Source organism: Toxoplasma gondii, chromosome Ia (genome assembly GCF_000006565.2).
Source record: "Toxoplasma gondii ME49 chromosome Ia, whole genome shotgun sequence".
NCBI lineage: Eukaryota > Apicomplexa > Conoidasida > Eucoccidiorida > Sarcocystidae > Toxoplasma > Toxoplasma gondii.
In genome coordinates, this window is record NC_031467.1 from 347,740 (window position 1) to 365,586 (window position 17,847).

At 52.9% G+C, this 17,847-nt stretch overlaps 3 protein-coding genes across 3 annotated transcripts; 1 reads left to right on the top strand and 2 right to left on the bottom strand.

Moving 5' to 3' along the window:
• Positions 1-9: 9 nt before the first annotated feature.
• TGME49_293470 (hypothetical protein) lies at positions 10-3,607 on the bottom strand. The gene is made up of 4 exons (XM_002370108.2): positions 2,255-3,607; positions 1,719-1,880; positions 1,061-1,214; positions 10-829 (listed from the first exon to the last, which is right to left on the bottom strand). The coding sequence occupies exons 1-4, from the start codon at positions 2,984-2,986 to the stop codon at positions 675-677; spliced, it is 1,203 nt and encodes a 400-aa protein (XP_002370149.1). The 5' UTR covers positions 2,987-3,607; the 3' UTR covers positions 10-674.
• Positions 3,608-3,724: 117 nt separating this feature from the next.
• On the bottom strand, positions 3,725-10,828 carry TGME49_293480 (MoeA N-terminal region (domain I and II) domain-containing protein). Its single transcript, XM_002370109.2, has one exon. The coding sequence runs from the start codon at positions 8,607-8,609 to the stop codon at positions 4,842-4,844; it is 3,768 nt and encodes a 1,255-aa protein (XP_002370150.1). The 5' UTR covers positions 8,610-10,828; the 3' UTR covers positions 3,725-4,841.
• A 1,198-nt stretch (positions 10,829-12,026) lies between these two features.
• Positions 12,027-15,083, top strand: TGME49_293490 (hypothetical protein). Its single transcript, XM_018782193.1, has one exon. The coding sequence runs from the start codon at positions 12,523-12,525 to the stop codon at positions 14,086-14,088; it is 1,566 nt and encodes a 521-aa protein (XP_018638623.1). The 5' UTR covers positions 12,027-12,522; the 3' UTR covers positions 14,089-15,083.
• The last annotated feature ends 2,764 nt before the right edge of the window (positions 15,084-17,847 follow it).

The window sequence follows — 17,847 nt, forward strand, 5'->3', positions numbered from 1 at the left end:
TTCACTGCAGCTTGGTAGTCTCTCGATTGCTGCCCTGATGCCGGCAGTCATCAGGTAACCGAAGAGTTGATCACGATGTAGCCGGGTCTCCTGGCAGGCCGCCGACAAAACGACGAGAAACACTATCGTGTTTCCGCATCTTCTGCATCCGTGGATAGACGAAATGAGAGCTTCGGTTTATGGTCAACAAGAAGGAAACCGGGTCCTGAACACTTTTTCAACCATAAAAGAGCACACCGCCACCACTTTGCTGCCGTGTGTCTTCGCAATGTATATCAGTACCCCTCCGCCACCGAGAAAGGTCTACGAAGGATGAGATTCGCCGCCGGGTACACAAAAACGACCTGTCAGGTAATGTGAGGGAGGGCTACGCTTTGTACCTTACCATTTTTACACAGTTCTCCAGTTTCGTTACAGTAGAAGTGAAGGGAAAGACAGCGGGGTACCACACCGCCTTCAACAGCTGTATACGCTTATTTCACTTTCGCAGTCTTGAACGCTGGCAACGATGCAGCGAGCTACTCCGCGTCCCAAGGAGATTGCGGAGAGTCATCTCGCGGCAGAACAGAAGGTTGAAACTTCCCATGGATGTTTTGTCCACTGACATTTTAATCCCTGGAAGAGGCACGTCACTCAAGGATGTATGCTTTCAGAAGGGGTTCTAGAGCCACCCACTACGCATTTGCTCTGTCCACCATTCGGCCATCAAGGGTTAATCCCCTTTCGTTCTTACTAATATCAATACCGTCTTCTTTCATCCAAGCTACCACATCATCCTGACCCAACGCCGTGGCGATTCCTCTGGGAGCAAATCGCTGATCAGCGCCGCCTGTAGATGGCACAGTAGCAGCAACAAAGAGCATACAACCAACTACATGTAAATGGAACCACAGAAAAACGAGGTGAAAATTGAGGCACACTACCCCCTGCTTTTGGTTTGTGAGACGACGAACCAGCCGAATCATCGTCACAAAAAGAGATTGAAAAGGGGGACAGCAGAACGGGCCATCGGCGGCCGAGATACAGCCGAAAGGTGAAGTGTTCGAACTTGAGTCCTGACCTGCTGCCACTGCTAAGTCTTGGAACTTCTTCTCTGAAAGATTGAAACCGTCTTTGAACTCTTTGTTTTTGTCTGCAGGAACAACGGCGATGTGCGAGAAAACGCCAAGATCCACTGGATGGCCCCGCGGGAGCGACGCCACCTTGTTGCCAACCTGAACCACTCAAGTGGAACACAAACATTCGCTTGTTTGAGACGAAACAAAGGGAAATGCAACCGTGACGAGTTACATGATCTCCACCTCAGAAAACAGTGGAACCAGAACACTGACTCCCTGGCCCTGGTCGAGTGAGAGACAATATATCGACTTCCCGTACTAACGGGGCAACAGGACAAGATGCCGGTTACCCAATACATCTTGTTCACTTCCACCGCATGGCTGCTTCACAAACTCTCAAAAACTGACTATCTCAACTTCACCTCCGACCATCGCGCACATAACGGAGATGCCGGTAAAAAGGTCTACCCTTGTGAAAATAATCCGGTAGAGAGATTTATATACACATGTAGCTAGCACACATATAAAAGAAATGCATTCATATAAGCGCATACTGGTGCAGATATGCTGTAACAGTGGACTCGTGGAAGCTCTCATTCCCTGGCCTGCGCGAACTATGACTCTGATACTCATAAACCGGTGCATCTGGAAATCACTCACCAGTCCAACATGAAGAAGAGAAATAAACACCTGTGGAGGCATTTCTTCAGTCCACTCCCTGACAGTCACTTTCGCCTCGTATTCGTTAGCTGCCTTCAGAACAGTAGCCCATGCCGCGTAGTACCTCTGCTTCTCATTCACCTTCCACACGCTCCACTTCGCCTGACGCACCAGGCAACCAAACAAGAAGGAGTAGTTTTGCCAGCAATGGCATCCCAGTACTACCACAGAAGAGATAAACAACTGTTCGAAAGAGAACCTAGAAAAATACAACGTTTATTTATAAACAAACTCGACAGCAAACGTTGCTCTCAACCATCCACCGCGGGGAAATCCAGAAGCCGTGCGGTTCTGTTTCCTGGTCGAGAAACACAAAGATGTAGAAACAGTGGCACATGCCTGGACTTTACGAGCGTAATTACCTATAGGTTCCATCCTCTCAAGTACTCTCTAGACGAATGGATGAAGCAAAACACTTGCGTGGGAAACGTGTGGCTCTCTCCAGACTTCAGGAACATGCACGTACACTGACTTACTTCGATGTCGGTCAGCAGCTCCGTTTTCCCACCCTTCTTTTCATATTTCATCCGAGGGACGTTTTTATGGAGAGCAGGAACAAAAGACAGGAGGACTTTGCCAGCGTTCTCCTCCTCCTCTGCAGAGAGCTGTTGCTTCGACCAAAGAAGGGTCAGACTTCCGCCCTTGTCAGGCAAAAACAGAAGGTACCCGTAAGCCGACGCACTTGGTTTGTTGATTTGGGAGGTCTGCTGATCCGACTTCGTGATGTCCGTAACAACAGGCCCGCCTACCGCCATCACCTGCTTGCGAGCCTGACGAAGCAGTTCCAGATCCTCAGCCGAAACATTCTCGACATGATCAGGAAGATCCGGCAGATCACTTCTGATAACCGCTTCCACAACAGCTACATGGACACGAGTGTCTCCATTATCGCTCTTTACTGTAACGACTTCTTCCTTGCGAATTACCGCAGCCGGTTCCGGAGACTGCTGGACCACAGCAGCAGCTGCTTCATCGACGCTGTTCGTTCGTTCTTCATTCAGTTGCTTCCGATCTTCTTCATCGATCGCTGCGATAACTTCTCCGTCCCTGGTAACCGCAGCGGGAGCACCTGTCAAAGCCTCAATTTCCTTGGCTGCTTTAAGACCCTCCTCAACAGCGACTGTTCGCTCAGCCTCGTCAGCTGTTGCTTTCGAGGTGCCAGCTGTCTTGGTTGTGTCCACTCTGTTCTTCGTGCAAACGGTTCCCATTTTGTTAGCGAAAACAAGTAAAGAGGACGCAAACTGAACTGTTTGCAGAGAAGACCCGTGAGAAAAGAAACGACCCCGAAGAGACAGCAAATCGCAGCTGGACGAGCTTGGAAACAGCACACGCCTCGTCGCGCAGCACGTCCTGCTGTGCTGTAACACCGGTTCTAAGGTGTATGTCGGAAAAGACGAACTGTGTCTCGAGGTATGCGACGAAGCAAAAGAATCACTCTTTGGTGTGCGGGAAAAGACAGCCGGCTAGTCTCGGAATTAAAAGCAGCTGTCTGAACCGATTTCTGCCAGTTACCGTGGGGGTGCCCCCCTTCGGCTCGCACTCGCCACAGGTCTCAGCCAAGTCGATTCGTTCTCGCAGAGAGATCAACAAAAGATGCTCCTACTGAGTCTCTGCCTCGAAACCGGAAAGCGCACGGGTAGTCGGAGCCAATTACCCAACTGTTCAAATAACATATGTGAGCGGGATAAACAGTCAGGAACGACAGCCTATTCTGCTGTGACGAATCTACTGCTCGTCCCAAGCAGGCAACCGGGTCGCCGTTGACTTGCCTTTTCGGGTGGGTGTCGCGTGCAACACACGAGTGAGTTCTGGACGTCTCACATTCGCGGCAAACAGCAAGACTGTCCTAGACTACTTTGTGTTTTAATGACGCACAGCGCTTAGATAATGGAACCGTCATGCTTTCAGCATGCTTCTTTGCTCAAAAGACTTATTTGCGCATAGATCACGGTACATACGTAAAAAATAAGCAAATGTATGCTAGAGACTTGCCCTCCCACCATCGAGGCAGCGATGAAATTACGAAGGGGTACTAGAATGCGCTGCAGCATAGAAAGACGAGAGAACGCAAAGACGCAGAGAGACTAAGTGAAACGGTGGAAGAAGGATGACATGGTTCATGCCATAACGTGGTTACAGTGCGTAGCCGTTCACGCTTCCTTCTGGTTGCCAAAACTGTGTCTGGCTCGAGTAGGCAGAAACGTGGATTGATCTGTTCCGAGGCAAACGTGAAATGTTGCCGCTGTGAACACGAGGCGTTGGTGATGCCTGAACGCACTTACAAACTCGCTACAAGCTATCGTAAGCCGCAGCTCCCATTATCGCGTCCCATCCATTGTTGCGTGGTGTCCATTGGATCACTGCTCGTACGACGTTGTTATCGTCTGCTCCCTTAAATGCGATGGCCTCCCGTCAACTAGCTGTTATCGGCCCCATAGTTCACTGTGGTGACCTGCCTGTCCCCCAGTAATGCTGAGAGCTGCCTGCTTCGAGAACTTCAGGGCGGAAACATGTTGAACTGGGTATCGGTAATATTCAATCACGGCCTTGCACGTCGGGACAGCCATACCTATTCTCACAGTCCACCTGACACTGCTGGCTTTAATGCCATCGTAGCAGTCCAAAAACCAACGAAACTTTGAGCGTAGAAGGTTAAGGCTGACAGTGAATGCTGTCTCGCACAGAACAAGGGTTGCTTTGATGCGCTCTTCCCAACTCTTGAACAGGGTTTCCAAAATGTCGACACACGCGGCGACTGACTTCCCCAAACGGGGGTTTTCCTAACATATTACGTGGTGATTGAAAGATACGATACAAAACTGATGGGTAATCGATATGTTGATGCAGTACGGAGGTCGTATTTTCTCGGATTATCTGCAGCTCTTCGGCGGTTGACGTGTCAGTGGAACTGCCACCGGGACGGACCGGCACATTCGCTGTGCACCAAACCCTAGTCTTCGAAAGCACGGCTTTGCTGACTCACAACTGTCAGGTCGACTGGAACGGACACTGCGGCATATATTTAGCCATCAAGTAGAAGTCGCCTAGAGCTCGCGAGGCAGATCACGCCCCCGAAGTGACAACTTCCAACGCGTGGGGTAAAACCGGCAACAGGGCTTGGATGCACTCCCGAACGGCCTGTGGGCTCCCCGGCAAACCAAAGACCAACGCTCTTGCACCACAGTCACAAGTCATGTGCGCGTCTCTTCGATCAACGTCTCCGAATTCCTCAGCCTCGTTCTGAGTCAAACCACCCGACGGTTTCTTCCGAGGTCCGCCTGTCTCTTTAGTGACGCCTGCGGCGCGACATCTTTCCAGATCCTCGATTCTCTGTCTGCTGCATGTGGCAATGCCAGCACATGGCCGACCTAATGCTGCCATAGGAGTGCACGTTAGAGACGCCTGCATCAGCAAGTGCTCTAGGCCGTTACACCGAACTGAAAAGAGCGGCAGCAAAGCCTGAGGAGTGACGTCTCGCACCGAAAGACCCGTTCCCCCACATACGAAGATGAGGCACGGACCGAAGGCGTTGCAGCCCACTTGGTCGTCCCCATAGTCTCTTTTACCGTTCCCCTCACCCCGAGTCGCCTGGTGACGCATGCGTCGGCAAACGAGAGACATGACTGCTTTCTGAATTTGTTCTTGTTCGTCTGGCACAATTCGACTCGCGACGTGGTTCGCATGACCGCGCTCCTTCTCCACTTCAATGCTCTCGCAGGTCAGCCCATCGAGCTGGAGGTGTTTAGCGAGTTCGGGAGAGACCCTTAGGCTGCTCAGCGCCGCTTCAACGCATGCATCCTTCATGACCCCTTCAGAACACCGATCAGAAACGACAACGACGCCCAGAAAGCAGGGGCGTGCTTCGTTCGCTGTCTCCATCACATGGCGACGGGACCGACGGTCTGTGTCTGCTACGACCGCCTCGCCGCACTCCCCTACATGGGTGGCGTTTTGCCCGTCCTTCTCCAAGGAGTCCTCTGAGACTGGATTTCTCTGGACTCCTGAGGAACAGGAAAACCCGAGGGTGTTGACTTCCGTCTTTGCTGCGTGCAGGAGTTCGGAGGGGTCGCGACTGCGCTGGTCTCCGCATCTGCACCGGCCAACGGGGAAGGTCGAGACTTCTCTGTCGAAGCTCGCAGGCCGCCCTTGAGCGCGCTGCTGTCGCTCCTCCTGGAGTGTGAGGAGTTTGAGAAGCATTTTGGGTGGGGCTGGAAACGGTGTGTCCAGAAGCCACGCCCACAAAACCTCGCCCTTCTCATGGCGATCCCGACCGGACCTTTCTCTCGGAGGCACCAAGATCAGAGCGTTCGCGTTTCCGCAACAGCTGAGCAGCCGCGAACTCTGCTGCGCGCCCGTGGGGAATGCATGCAGGTAAACCTGCGGAGAATTGCATGCGCTACAGAATCGGGACGAGAGCAAGCCTTCGCACCTTGCTGGCGGGGAGAGTGACTGGGCCAAAACCGGGAGGTCACTGGGAGAGAGCCGCGCGTCCGCCACGCTCCGACACTCGGTACTGGCGCTAAAGTCCACGTACACCAGGGAACGCTGGAACTCTGGACGGCTGGCGTCAGGCCGCAGAGGAGCTGCGAGGCGGACCGGGACCTGTGGCGGGAGGTGACACGAGAGCGAAGAAGACGGAGAAAACGAAGAGAAAAACTGCAGCGCGGGACCCACGAGAAGGTGAAAGAGAACCCACGAACTACACGGATTGCCGGGGAGCGCAAACACGAGGAGTGTCCGGCACGGAGACGCCTCCGTCGTCGAATCTTTCCCTGCCCCTGGAGGGCTTTCCGACGACGTCCTGTACACTCGAAGCGAGGCAACAATTGCCGGTTTCCCTGGCTTCACGTTCAGGCGGCCAAAGTGAATTTCTGTGTCAATACGGAAGGAAGGACTGCGTCCGTCGCAGACAGGAGACAGCTGCTTTTTCCCTGGTTTTTCACGTTCGGAAAAACCAAGCCCACCCTCCAGAGAGACTCGTTTCCCGTCCCGGAGCTCCTGCCGCTTTCTTGTTTCTTCCTGCAGCTGCAGAAGCGCGAGTTTGACACAGTCGCTGTCACCCATGGACACCCCGCCTGTGGTGATGAGGACATCGACTCCGGTACCCACGTTGTCAGGTCCATTCGCTTGAGTTTTTGCATCCATCTCCGCGCACCAAGGGCATTCGCAACCTCTCGTGACTTCTTTGCCTCGTCCGTCCATCGTTCTCAGCTGGTCTCCCGACCTCGGCGAACAGCCCGCGAGTGCCGCTTTTCCCCTCGCGCCCGTCGCGAGCTTGACTAGCAGTGTACGTACAGCCGCCACATCATCCGGTAGAAAGTGTTGCGCGCGAACCTGCGCACTCGGGCACCGGTCGGCGACTAGAGCGGCGAGTGTCGGGGAGTTGCTGTCGAAGACTTTGGCAGGGGCGGACTTGGGAGATTCACCGGGAAAAGCCTTGTTCGCATGCGCTGCCGCGGGCGAGAGCGGCGGCTGAGGGGCACACTTCGAAGACGCCTGAGTCGCTCCATCGACTGACGACGAACCTGCAACATTCACGCCTCGGTTTCTCGCGCAGAACTCTTCGTCCTCCCCCCTCTTCTGTCCAACCCCCGCGACTCTGCTCACCAGCTCGTCGCCAATCGCCAAAGTGTGCACGTTCAGGTATCTGTACACCTCGAGTCGGTGGACGTCGAAACTCGCGAGAAGCCCTTCCTCGGCAGGTCCGACCCGCTGGCCCTGCTCCATGAGCGGCAGGCCGGCGGCGACGTCGCTGCCGACAGCTCGAATGTTTGTTCCCGGTCGCAGAGCCGCTAGAGCAGCGAGGTCAGGCATACATAGAGATTTCTCTCGATCCACGACGCAGGCTTCCACAGGCAAGACCGCCTGAAATTGAGGCGGGACGGGCGCCCCCGTTGTCACGTACACACAAGTGGACTCGGGGCAAGTGTCCTGAGCGCCGCCTGCCTGTTTGCCTGGTGTCGAATCCGCTGGGTGGGGTGCAGCTGCCTGCGTCACGAGCGAACTTTGGGGATTCGTTGGCATGTGTGAGTGACGAAACGCACACGACTCCCCACCAGCGCGGACCTTCTGAACAATGCGGAGTGCCAGACGAGAGTCGTCTTGCGCCTCTGGGCCCCGCTTCTGCGAACTGGACACGCTCCGAGAGGGCTGTCGAGACCCGCCAACTTCCGGGGTCAGGCGGAGAGCGTAGCCATCCACGAGGGCGGCGCGAAATGCAGGAAAGGGTCGGGGAGCAAGGACAGAAGTCGCAACGCGACGACCTAGGAACGGCGGAGTAATGTGGCACGTGAGGGGTGGCTCAGCCACACGCGAAGTCTCTCCTCGGGTCGGTGCGACCTCCTTCTTTGCCTGGCGAGTCCTCTCGGTACCCTCTTTCTCCTGAGTATCTTTGGGCGCGCTTGCTTCTCCAAGGCAGCACGTGGACTCTCCACGCGCTTGGTCGGGAGACACACCGCCCGCGGGTGCGAGCTTGGTCTTGCCTCTGAGGACATTGAAACGATGCAAGTGTGCGTGGATGAGCCGCCGGACTTCACACTCGACCAAAAACTGCGCCTCGCTGAGTTCCAGCAGGGGAAAGCTGCTGGTTTCTCGAATGAGGTCCGAGCCATTCCCCAGACATGCCTCGTCGCCAGGTTCTGTGCCTCCACGAAGCATCCGAGCCGAGGCGGGAGAACGAGGCGAAGACACGAGAGTGTGCGTCTCCAAAGTTCCCGGTACTTCACCACCTTCACCACCTACGCCGCTTGCTGCGATAAATTCTGTCCGCAAGTGTACGGAGTTGGACGCTCCCCGGTCACCCGCGTCTCTTCTCTTCCTTCTTTGTGGCATTCTGTCCGTGAGTTCGAATCGCAACTATGGATAGATAGGGCAGCCAGGCGTGGTTTGTGAATCGAGAGAAAGTACGTCAAAACGAGACTTGTCACTCTGCGATTCTTGTAGCTAAACACTGCCGTTCCAGGCAAACCAGGATGTATCTCCTCCAGAAGGATATGCAAATATTGTACTGGCACATGCGGATCGCTGCAAGTACACAAACAGACGAGAGAGGAACAGAGAAAAAGCCAAAGGGACTGTGAAGGTAGATCTGGAGCTTGAAGACCTAAGCCGATTCGAAGAAGGCGGGAAAAACAATGCCGCGAAAGGTCTCCTTCCAGGGAAGCTAGGAATCCGTCAGAGCTGCGCCTACATAAAAACACAAAGGTAAAGTGACCTTACGGGTACTTTATTATTTTTACTTCGCCAGCGGAAATCTTAAAAGACACTGTCTCTTTCTCGTCCTCAAGCCAGTGTATTTACTACGGCCGGCCAACTCTTAAATATTCAGAGTGACCTGGAAAACGCAGATAAATAGAAGCTGGGAAGAAAAAGGGGATCTCGCCGCAAACGCGCGTTTTGTGTGCGGAGGACAGCGCGTTCATCGTGTCTTGACGGAGAGCGCGTGCCTTCTTTCGCCGAGTGTCTCCGACAGTTTCCAGTTCAAAAACGCACCGTTTCAAGAGGATAAAACACCCTATTGGCTCCAGCGTGTCACAATCAAGCGAAAAAGAAGACGGAATGAGTGTGGAAAGCACTGGCCATCGTTATTGACACGTCTCCAAAAAGTCTCCCCGCCTTTCCCGGTTCGGGCTAGGGGTCCCAGAGCTAGGGGAACGATCCTGTTGTCTCGGCCCCCCTGGCTCCTCGTCACTGAGGAACGTCTGAGAAAGAGGATAAGTTTCTCTCCCCTACTCCAGTGATGCTTTTACATCTCTTCTGTGCTAGACTTCTGCTGCTCCTTCCTCGATCCTTTGCTTCCATGCCAGAACCCAGGGAAAGACCTCAACTCGGGTTTCGCATCGAAGTCATATGAACAAACGAGCACGAGGCCGCTACACCAGACTAGGGTTGATCCGAGATATTTCCACAGAAAAATACTCGTAAGTTGGTCTTTGTGGAGATGAATTAACGGAAAAGCTCACCTTGTGATGAGCACTGCAGTCCGTCAATTTGTCAGGTACCACAAGCTCGGGCGCTTCTTGAGACAGCTGCAAGCGAGGATACCTAAACCACGGACCTTCGTCCACCGCCGTCGTTTGCTGACACCGTGGCGAGTCACAGGTTCTGAGAACATGCAGAAATCTGCGATATCTCGCTCAATTTACATGCAAGTTTGAAACAGCGTCTCACAGAATTATCGTTCCCGAGCAAGTGGGAAGAACTGAGGAACGAATCCATGTCACCAGGCGCTAGAATCACACGCACGAACCTGCTTGTCTCGACGACGGCAGATTCCGGTGGCTACGTGGTGTAGCACAAAACTGTCTGAACTAAGAGATTGGTTAGTCACGAGCGAACCAATACGGTTTCCATCTTGCCCCAAGAGCAGAGGCAAACACCGGTTTTTCCGTGTTAGCGTGTGTGTACTTCCTGAGGTGGACCATAACCAACGTACATTGATATCTATGTTGTGTTACGGAAGCCCTGGACATACACTCATTGTTGGAACTGGACACTCAGATGCATCGGATTTCACACAAAAACAAGTGGCCCAGCTTATCTGTGCTGCTACAGTGCCGCTGTGTAATGAAATACGTTTGCGTCAACTTGTAAGGCAAAACAAGTCAAGCGTTGGACAAACGAGGATCCTCAGTGCAGATGTTGGTGGAGGGTGGGAGAGTAGTGGGGGGATGCTGTATGTGAGGTGCTCATGTATTCGGGAAAGCGTGCTTAGAAGAAGCAGGCAAATGCTACTATTCAACCCGCTCCTTTGCTTTACCCTGGGGGAATCCTCATTTCCAGATGGAGGCCGTAGCAGCGAGGCTATGCCTACAACACCTGTGTGCCTCGAAACATATCGCTCGCTGACGTGGCATTTTGATGCCGGTTGGTGTAGTCAGAGCGAACCTGTAGGTTGAGTACCAGTTGTGCTTTCTCCTTCGTAATGTTATTCTGTACAGAATGCTTAGATTTATCTGTCTCTCTAAATTAACGGTTCTCAATTTGGTGATGGTACCTTCAAAGTAACTGATATACATTTCGGTCATATTATTGTCAGTGTTGTCTTGCCATTTCTTTGATCAGGGCATGTGTAGCTCTGTAATTGCGTGCTTGACAGTAAAGAACAGAAAAACTTTGAGCCCTCGCACACAGTGCGTAATACCTAGTTTATCTGTCAGTGGGAATGTGAAATGAGTGGATTGCGTAGTGCTTTCCTTGCACTATCAACGTAGACACGGAGGCGCGAGAGACACCAGCAAAAACAACTCTTTCCACGAAGGCCGCTTAAAAGAAACGTTTCTATCAATCGTACACTGGATTCAGACGAAGCCAGCGCTGAAAGCACTACCACTCCGGTTTTGTGAGAATTGTACGCGGTCGAAGTCTATCTCAGAACCACACGTGATGTATGTTCTGGACTTTCTCCTATGACAACCTGGGTCTCGTCTGGATCTCACAGCTAAAGGAATATTCACTATCCTGGGCACTATTTAACGTCTCTGTTCGATATTTGAATTCTTCCGCTTCAGCCGAGACGGAATCTTGTAGCCCGCATACTGGCACGCTGCTTACGTTTGTCTACGAGTGCCGCGGGTGGACGGGGACGGGATTTCTCCCGGTTTCCTTCCCTTTCTGTCTGAACTGGGACAAGAAATTGCGTACGCTCTGTTACAGGAGAGTGAAAAAATCCGGGGCTCGAAAACTTGAATAGAAAAACGCCGTGTTCCGAAGACGAACTCGAGGACGACACTCGTTTCTCAGGGAAGCCCGTTGAGTCGCCTTTACAGTCGAAATCGTGCGCCCACTCTTGATTCACAAATCGCGGAACAAGATACGCAATTTCCGCATGGGTACATTCGGTGTTAACCACATCAAAGAAATCCAAGGATCTGAGTATCTTTCTAGGCGTTGTTTTTACGCAGAAACAAGGTACTTTAAACGAAATTCCCAGTATTGTCGGCAGAGAAAGTCGTGACTGTTCGGGCGAACGGTGTGCTGAATGCCGCACAGATACTTCAAACAGGCAAGCTTGAGTAGGGAAGGGCAACTTTGTGGAGAAGCCGCGGACTTTTAAAAACGGCTTCTGGATACATTTTCTCAAAAAATCTTGGACTCAAAAGGGGAAACGCTTTTTTGCCGAGCTTCTCTAGAGCCTCCAGTGGCGCTGTGCAAGTTTCCAGCGGGTCAGAGCCCGTGTGTGCGCGTGGAGTTGTTCCGTATGTTTTCTGAAGGCTTCTTTTCCCCGACATAAAACTGTGAATCTCACTAGTCTTTGTCCACGATATTCTTTGGTTTGGATTTCGCATGAAGCAAATTGTTTCCCTTTTTCCGCTGCCGTCGGTCGTTCCTTCCACGACTTGATCCCGCGCGGTACTGGAGAGGACCCGCCATTTTCCCGTGCTGATCGAAAATGGCGAGGTTTTCAACCGCTGTCGTGTTTGCGGGGCGGTTGTGTGTCCAGATTCTGATTCATGGCTCCGAGACAGCTTCCTTTCGTGGTCAGATTCACGGCAAAACAGACACGCGTGTGCAACGAAACATTCTCGATATCTGTGTAGCGTACAACTAGTCTCAGTGGCCGATACCTCTTCTCTACAGCCCATGTTTTCTCAAACACGGGGCGTTATCCCTTTTTTCCCCTGTCACTCTCCTTCCATTGCCTTCTGTTGTTTCACCCGAACCCGGACTATCCTGCTGCTTTTGCAGGGAATCTTCCGCTACAGGAACCTCTTAACACAGACCATCAGAAAACCTAGACTCGACCATGGGTACGTCATTGCACAGATGCAAGGTCGACTCCGGTCAGTTTGCTACGTCAGATACGTCGTGTTCTGCGGAGTTTTCCGCCCGTTCGTTTGAAAAGAATGAGGAGGCGTCCAGTCGGGCAGTTGAAGAAGAGCTCGGCGCCTCATCTCTTCAACCTGCCGCTGGCGCTGACGGATCCCCGAGGTGGCAAAGTTCTCGGCGTCGCTCTAACAGAAAGAGAGGCGGAAAAGGAAACAAAACGGGCCTGGCGGGAGCGACACCAGGTTCTCAGTGCTCAACTTCAGGCGAGATCGCGTCCACCACTTCCTCTTCTGTCACGTCTTTGCCTGTTCTGTCTCGCGTCTCCTCGACCGTATCAGCCGTCGCGGTGCACTCGCACGGAGCAAAAACGGATCCCGGCTCCGACAAAGTGCCTGACTCCGTGGACGTCTCCCATTCAAAAGGTGCGAGTGCTTCGTTCACTCTAGGAAAAACTGAGGGACCGTCGCGAAGAACGCGAGAGAGAAAAGGCATTCGGCAACCGCCGAAGACAGGCAGTGCTGCGGAACCCAGTTCCGGTACGATGACTGCCTCATCAATGGACGGGACAGCCGGCCGCGGGAGGTGTACGTACACTCCAAGGGGTCAGTGGCTGAAGCGGGTCTGGTCGACTGGCGTTGGACTGTGTCGCTTTCTGCTTCGCCTGGGAGGAAACCCGCTAGTCGCGTGGGGCCTCCTCTGCTTTCTGCTGCTTCAGGAACAACAGATTTACCTTCTGTATCACGGCGGCTGTGACGCGGTGGATGGTCTAAATGCAGATTTTGGAGTTTCCCGAGAGGCAAAACTTGACTGGAGGGCGGACCTTGAGCTGGAGTTTGAGAAAGGGGGGACTCAACACACCTCTGTGCTTCAGCTGCACCCCCAGAGACACCTGCCGCCGGATCTGCGCTCCCAGTGTATGTACATGCTGATTCTGGGGGTAACTGCGACGGCTCTCCTCACGTTTGGATTCTTGAGTCATACGGTCGGCTACCTAGTCTCGACCTCTCAAAAAGAAGCAATAACAACCCCAAGTCCTTCACATGTGCAGACACGCGAGGCATCGAGGGAAGAGAAGTCGGTGCAAGTCGACATACAGAAGCCCATCGAGGAAGGAGCTTCAAGGCAGGCGAAAAAAGCACTGAAGATTATGGATCATGACTCCGAAGCTGAGCAGGAAAGGGCTGAAAAACACGCCACTCCAGAGACAGCTCACCATGGAAAACGGCATACCTGTGACCGAGAGCAACAGACTGACGAACCCATGGGACTCTCTGTGGATTTCGTTGCTTCTGAGTGTACGTCCACTCTCCCAAAAAATGAGGGCCTGCTCTGCGCAAATCTCCCCGAAGGCGACGCTTTCAGAACCGACACGTGTGAGGGAGAACCTGCGCGAGAGACGTCCAGCTGTAGAGAACCGGAGACCTTCTATATCGGAGATGATGAGGGCGATCCAACATTTGTAAGCAGCGCTGGTTCGTCGGGCGATGATCTCCTTTTGCTGGCAAGCGCGTCTTCTCGCGACCGGACGAGTCTCTTGTGGTGAGGTGGGAGAGCAACGGCGCCCTCAGAAACACGCTTCTAAACCCCCATCGAGCGTTCCTTCGTGAGCTCTTCTTCTCACGATTCATGGCTTCTGAAAACGAGCCTGCAATCAGGATGGGTGAAACGACGTGTCTGTACTTTTGCGAAGGTGTCGGTTTTTTCCGATTCTCAGTGTGCAGCGCTTACTTTAGGCACCCTAGGACCGCGGTCTCAGGCACCCCGATCAAGAATAAACATATTGCGGGTCAGCCATTCCGTCTTCTTTAAGACTGACTCACACCTCGGTTGTCACGGTGATGTGTCTCTTCGTGTTGCGCTTGGTCATTTCATGCAGTGGTTTGGTATTGCACTCCTACATGAGAGCACACGTCATGGCGTGTTAGCTCGGGACCGATCGAAGTGGGGGTAATGTCCCCTCTGACGCAGGAGTATTTACAGGCTCTTGCTGCGGAAGGTCGTAGGGCTTAACTGGTGTAGTGAAGGGGGAACATTCTGTGATCTCTCATCGCTGAAGTGAGTCGGTGGGATGCACCCGCGTGCATCAACCACCATTGGCGTCTCGCGTTGCTGTCCTCTCTTTTAGTCTGACTCATGGAAGTACGCCACTCTTTTTTCGCCATTTAGTTTCCTTCCGACTCGTGGTAAGCGGTTATATAGAGACGGCGAATGAAAGCATTGCGTTCACTGTTTTTGCTCCACAAAAGTCTGAGTCAATGCAGCGCGGCGTCAGCATCTGGTCGGGCATTGGCTTGCCGGGGAAATTGTGCTCAAAGAAAAGACATCGCAGTGCATCAAACAGACAGTTTGGGCACGGGACGTCTGCGGAAAGAGGGTCGTGACACTTTCGCTTTGGACGGCGAATACCCCCAAAAAACCTGAGATTTTTTCCAAGGTAAAAGCTTGTCGAGGCTTTGTAACCAGCTAAGCACGCGTGGCGATGGCACGCACTTCCCAGAGGCGTGCGTGCTTGGAACCGGTATTATCACACTGCTGGGTTTCTAGAAGCATAGAACCTGTATAGAATCAGTCCGGTAAAAAGGTATAAGTCGCAGCTAACCTATAGCGTATGGGGTGGATGTTGCTCGTGGAATAGCACTCCACATATAATTGTCAAGTGGATTATACTAAATTCCCAACTAAGGACTCAATGCAATGGCTTTGTTTCGAGTCATGAACTGCTGACGGTCTTCATATTTTGTTGCTCGGGACCAGTTTTTATCGGTTCGCACCGGATAGAAGTTCAGTCGGTTTTGCTCCCACCAGAATTATCATCTTCACCTGTCCCTAGCTCCTTGAAGGGACGGCGTTCTTCAAAACTCGCATCGTACGCGCCAGCTAGAATACAAGCGCTGCATGAACTCTCGTCTGGGACGATGCACCCACAGAACCGCTGTCCGTCGCTTAATGGAAAATCGTTCTGTCACGCCACCTCAGCGACCTCAAGGCTGACCGGGAGACTGTCCTGCGAGCGATATGCCACTCCGCCCATGCACACGCTTGTGTGCACTCTCTTCCACTGGTGGGAAATGAAACTTTGGAAAACCGAAATGCGCAAACGCAAGGCTTTGCCGACCAGGCGTAAACAGCGGGCATCCAGGTGTCAAACAAGTGCCGAACCCACAAGAATTTGATTGGTGTATTCTATACAGACCTCCAGCATCAGGTAAGGGACTACCCAAGTCCGTGTCGGCTTTGAAACATGTATCGAGAAGTGAGAGCCACGAACGATTTCATGCTCGGTCGGGATGAAGCAACAGTTCCTTCCTCCACTTAGTTTTGTTGAAACCCTCATCGAGGATTTGGGATGAGGGCCCGTTGTGTGGCAAGTAAATCGGGCGAAATATTCAGATACAGGCGACTTTTAAAGGTACGTTGTGCCACACCCAGAAGGGTTTTGAGTCGCGTCAGCTACGTAGCAGGCCAGCTACTCCGCAGTGCTTCCGTCTATTTGATAATGTCGGGGATCCTTGAAATGTCTCCTACCACGGAGACCGCTCTGAGAATGCACTGTGGTGCCATGGGAGGTGAGTTCCGACAGAAAGTGGGGATGACCTTCGGCAGTCCATCATGAGCTTTGTGCGGGACTAGGCGATTCACATATGACATCCCTGGTGGTCCCAGAATTGCTAAGTGCGCCAGCATCATGACTTCTCTAAGAGTTAGTGAGACTCTTTCGCGGTAGCAATACCTCAAACTAGGACGTAAGTTAGTCTCAGCGATTCGAGAAATGTTAGTGGTAGGGCTGCTGCCTCACGGATGACAGCTACTCCAGGGGCAACAGGCTTCTGGTGGTGCTGGATTAGAACAAATTACTAAACGTATTTGAAGAAGTAGGATGTTATGTTACCCCCTCGAAGCAGATAGATGTGAACTAGTCCAGACAATCGAAGAAGGTCTGGAATTTGCTACGGGGAAACTTCCTTGGGAGTCCCGCTATTTAGTTGATATCTACACCCTTGACGGTCACCACACGTGCATTTTCTCCGGTGTAGTACACCTGCCCCTTCGGCTCCGTTAGTTTTTCCTCTAGTGTTTCCTGGGAAGCGCCTTTTCATCCTCTCAGAATTTAGTCCGGCAGAAAAGCGGAACACATACATCTTCTCGTTTTAAACCCTTTCGCATTCCTGTTAAGAAACAGACAAGCGCCCAGTACTTTGTTCTGCCCATTCACATCGAGCTTTTGGGGACAAGCCGCGCACTCGGCCCCCCCACTACGACACGGCTTTCTTTCTGTGTATTGTCTAGAACCCTCATGTTTCAGTTGCAAAAATCTGAGTCTCGCGAGAAGCGACCTCCACGACAATTTCTTCTTGTGGACCCACGTCCCTTCATCTCTCAACAGCAGAATATGCTTTTCTGCATGTCTCGTCTGCTCCCAGTCACGCTCACCCACGGCCTCGCTGCTTGAGGACTCGAGAACGTCCTCAACAATGAGCTTGCAAAGCGTGTCTTGCCGGGCAGCTTGCCGTGGCACGGGCGCGGCTGAGGAACTCGACGAGCTGCGGAGTCTTTTGCACGATGTTCGGCCTTTTGACCTGCTACTTGTAAGTTAATTTTCTGGCGGGAAAAATTCCGTGCTGTTGCTTCGCTGGACCCCACCCACTGCCGAACTCTTTTCCGGTGCCGGTGTCGCTGCGTTTCTGACTGTACACCGGGAGACCGCGGCCTCTGTCTACACGCAACAGTCGCGGCAGCCAACAGGGTAGAGTCGTTGAGACCCGCCTCGTGTGTCCACTTCTCTTCTTGGCGACGGCTTTGTGTTGTCTTGCCTCGGGCTTGATGCATTGCGTGACCTAACGTTTTCGGTACTCGTAAACGACATTTGCCGGCGAGAATTGCGGGACTTGTTGAATTCAACTCCTGCGAGGCGATGTCGCAGGCCCCCAGGGTCAAGGCGGCGAACTGGTAGGTCTTTCTCCAGTTTGGAACCCCAAAGACGATCTTGGCTGCTGAAAAAGCGGTCCGTTGTGAGAATTGATTTTGTCTTCAAACCAAAGGGGGACTCTCGGGGATCCCTGTGCTCGCGGACTCTCGTTTTGAGTGCAAGAGGCCGCCGTGGCTTCTGGGGCGCTCCCCGTCTACGCTCCTCGTCTGGAAGAAGAGCCTCAAGTTCCACGACACAGCCACACCGTTGTTCGCGAGTCGCTAAAGGGTAGCGTTTCGCGTGCCTGCCGTTTCCTGCGGAAGTCGCAAAACCCGACGTTTTCCTTCTCTCTTCCTGCTGCCGAGTTCGTGCGGCCGCTCCCGTGGGCGACTCTCA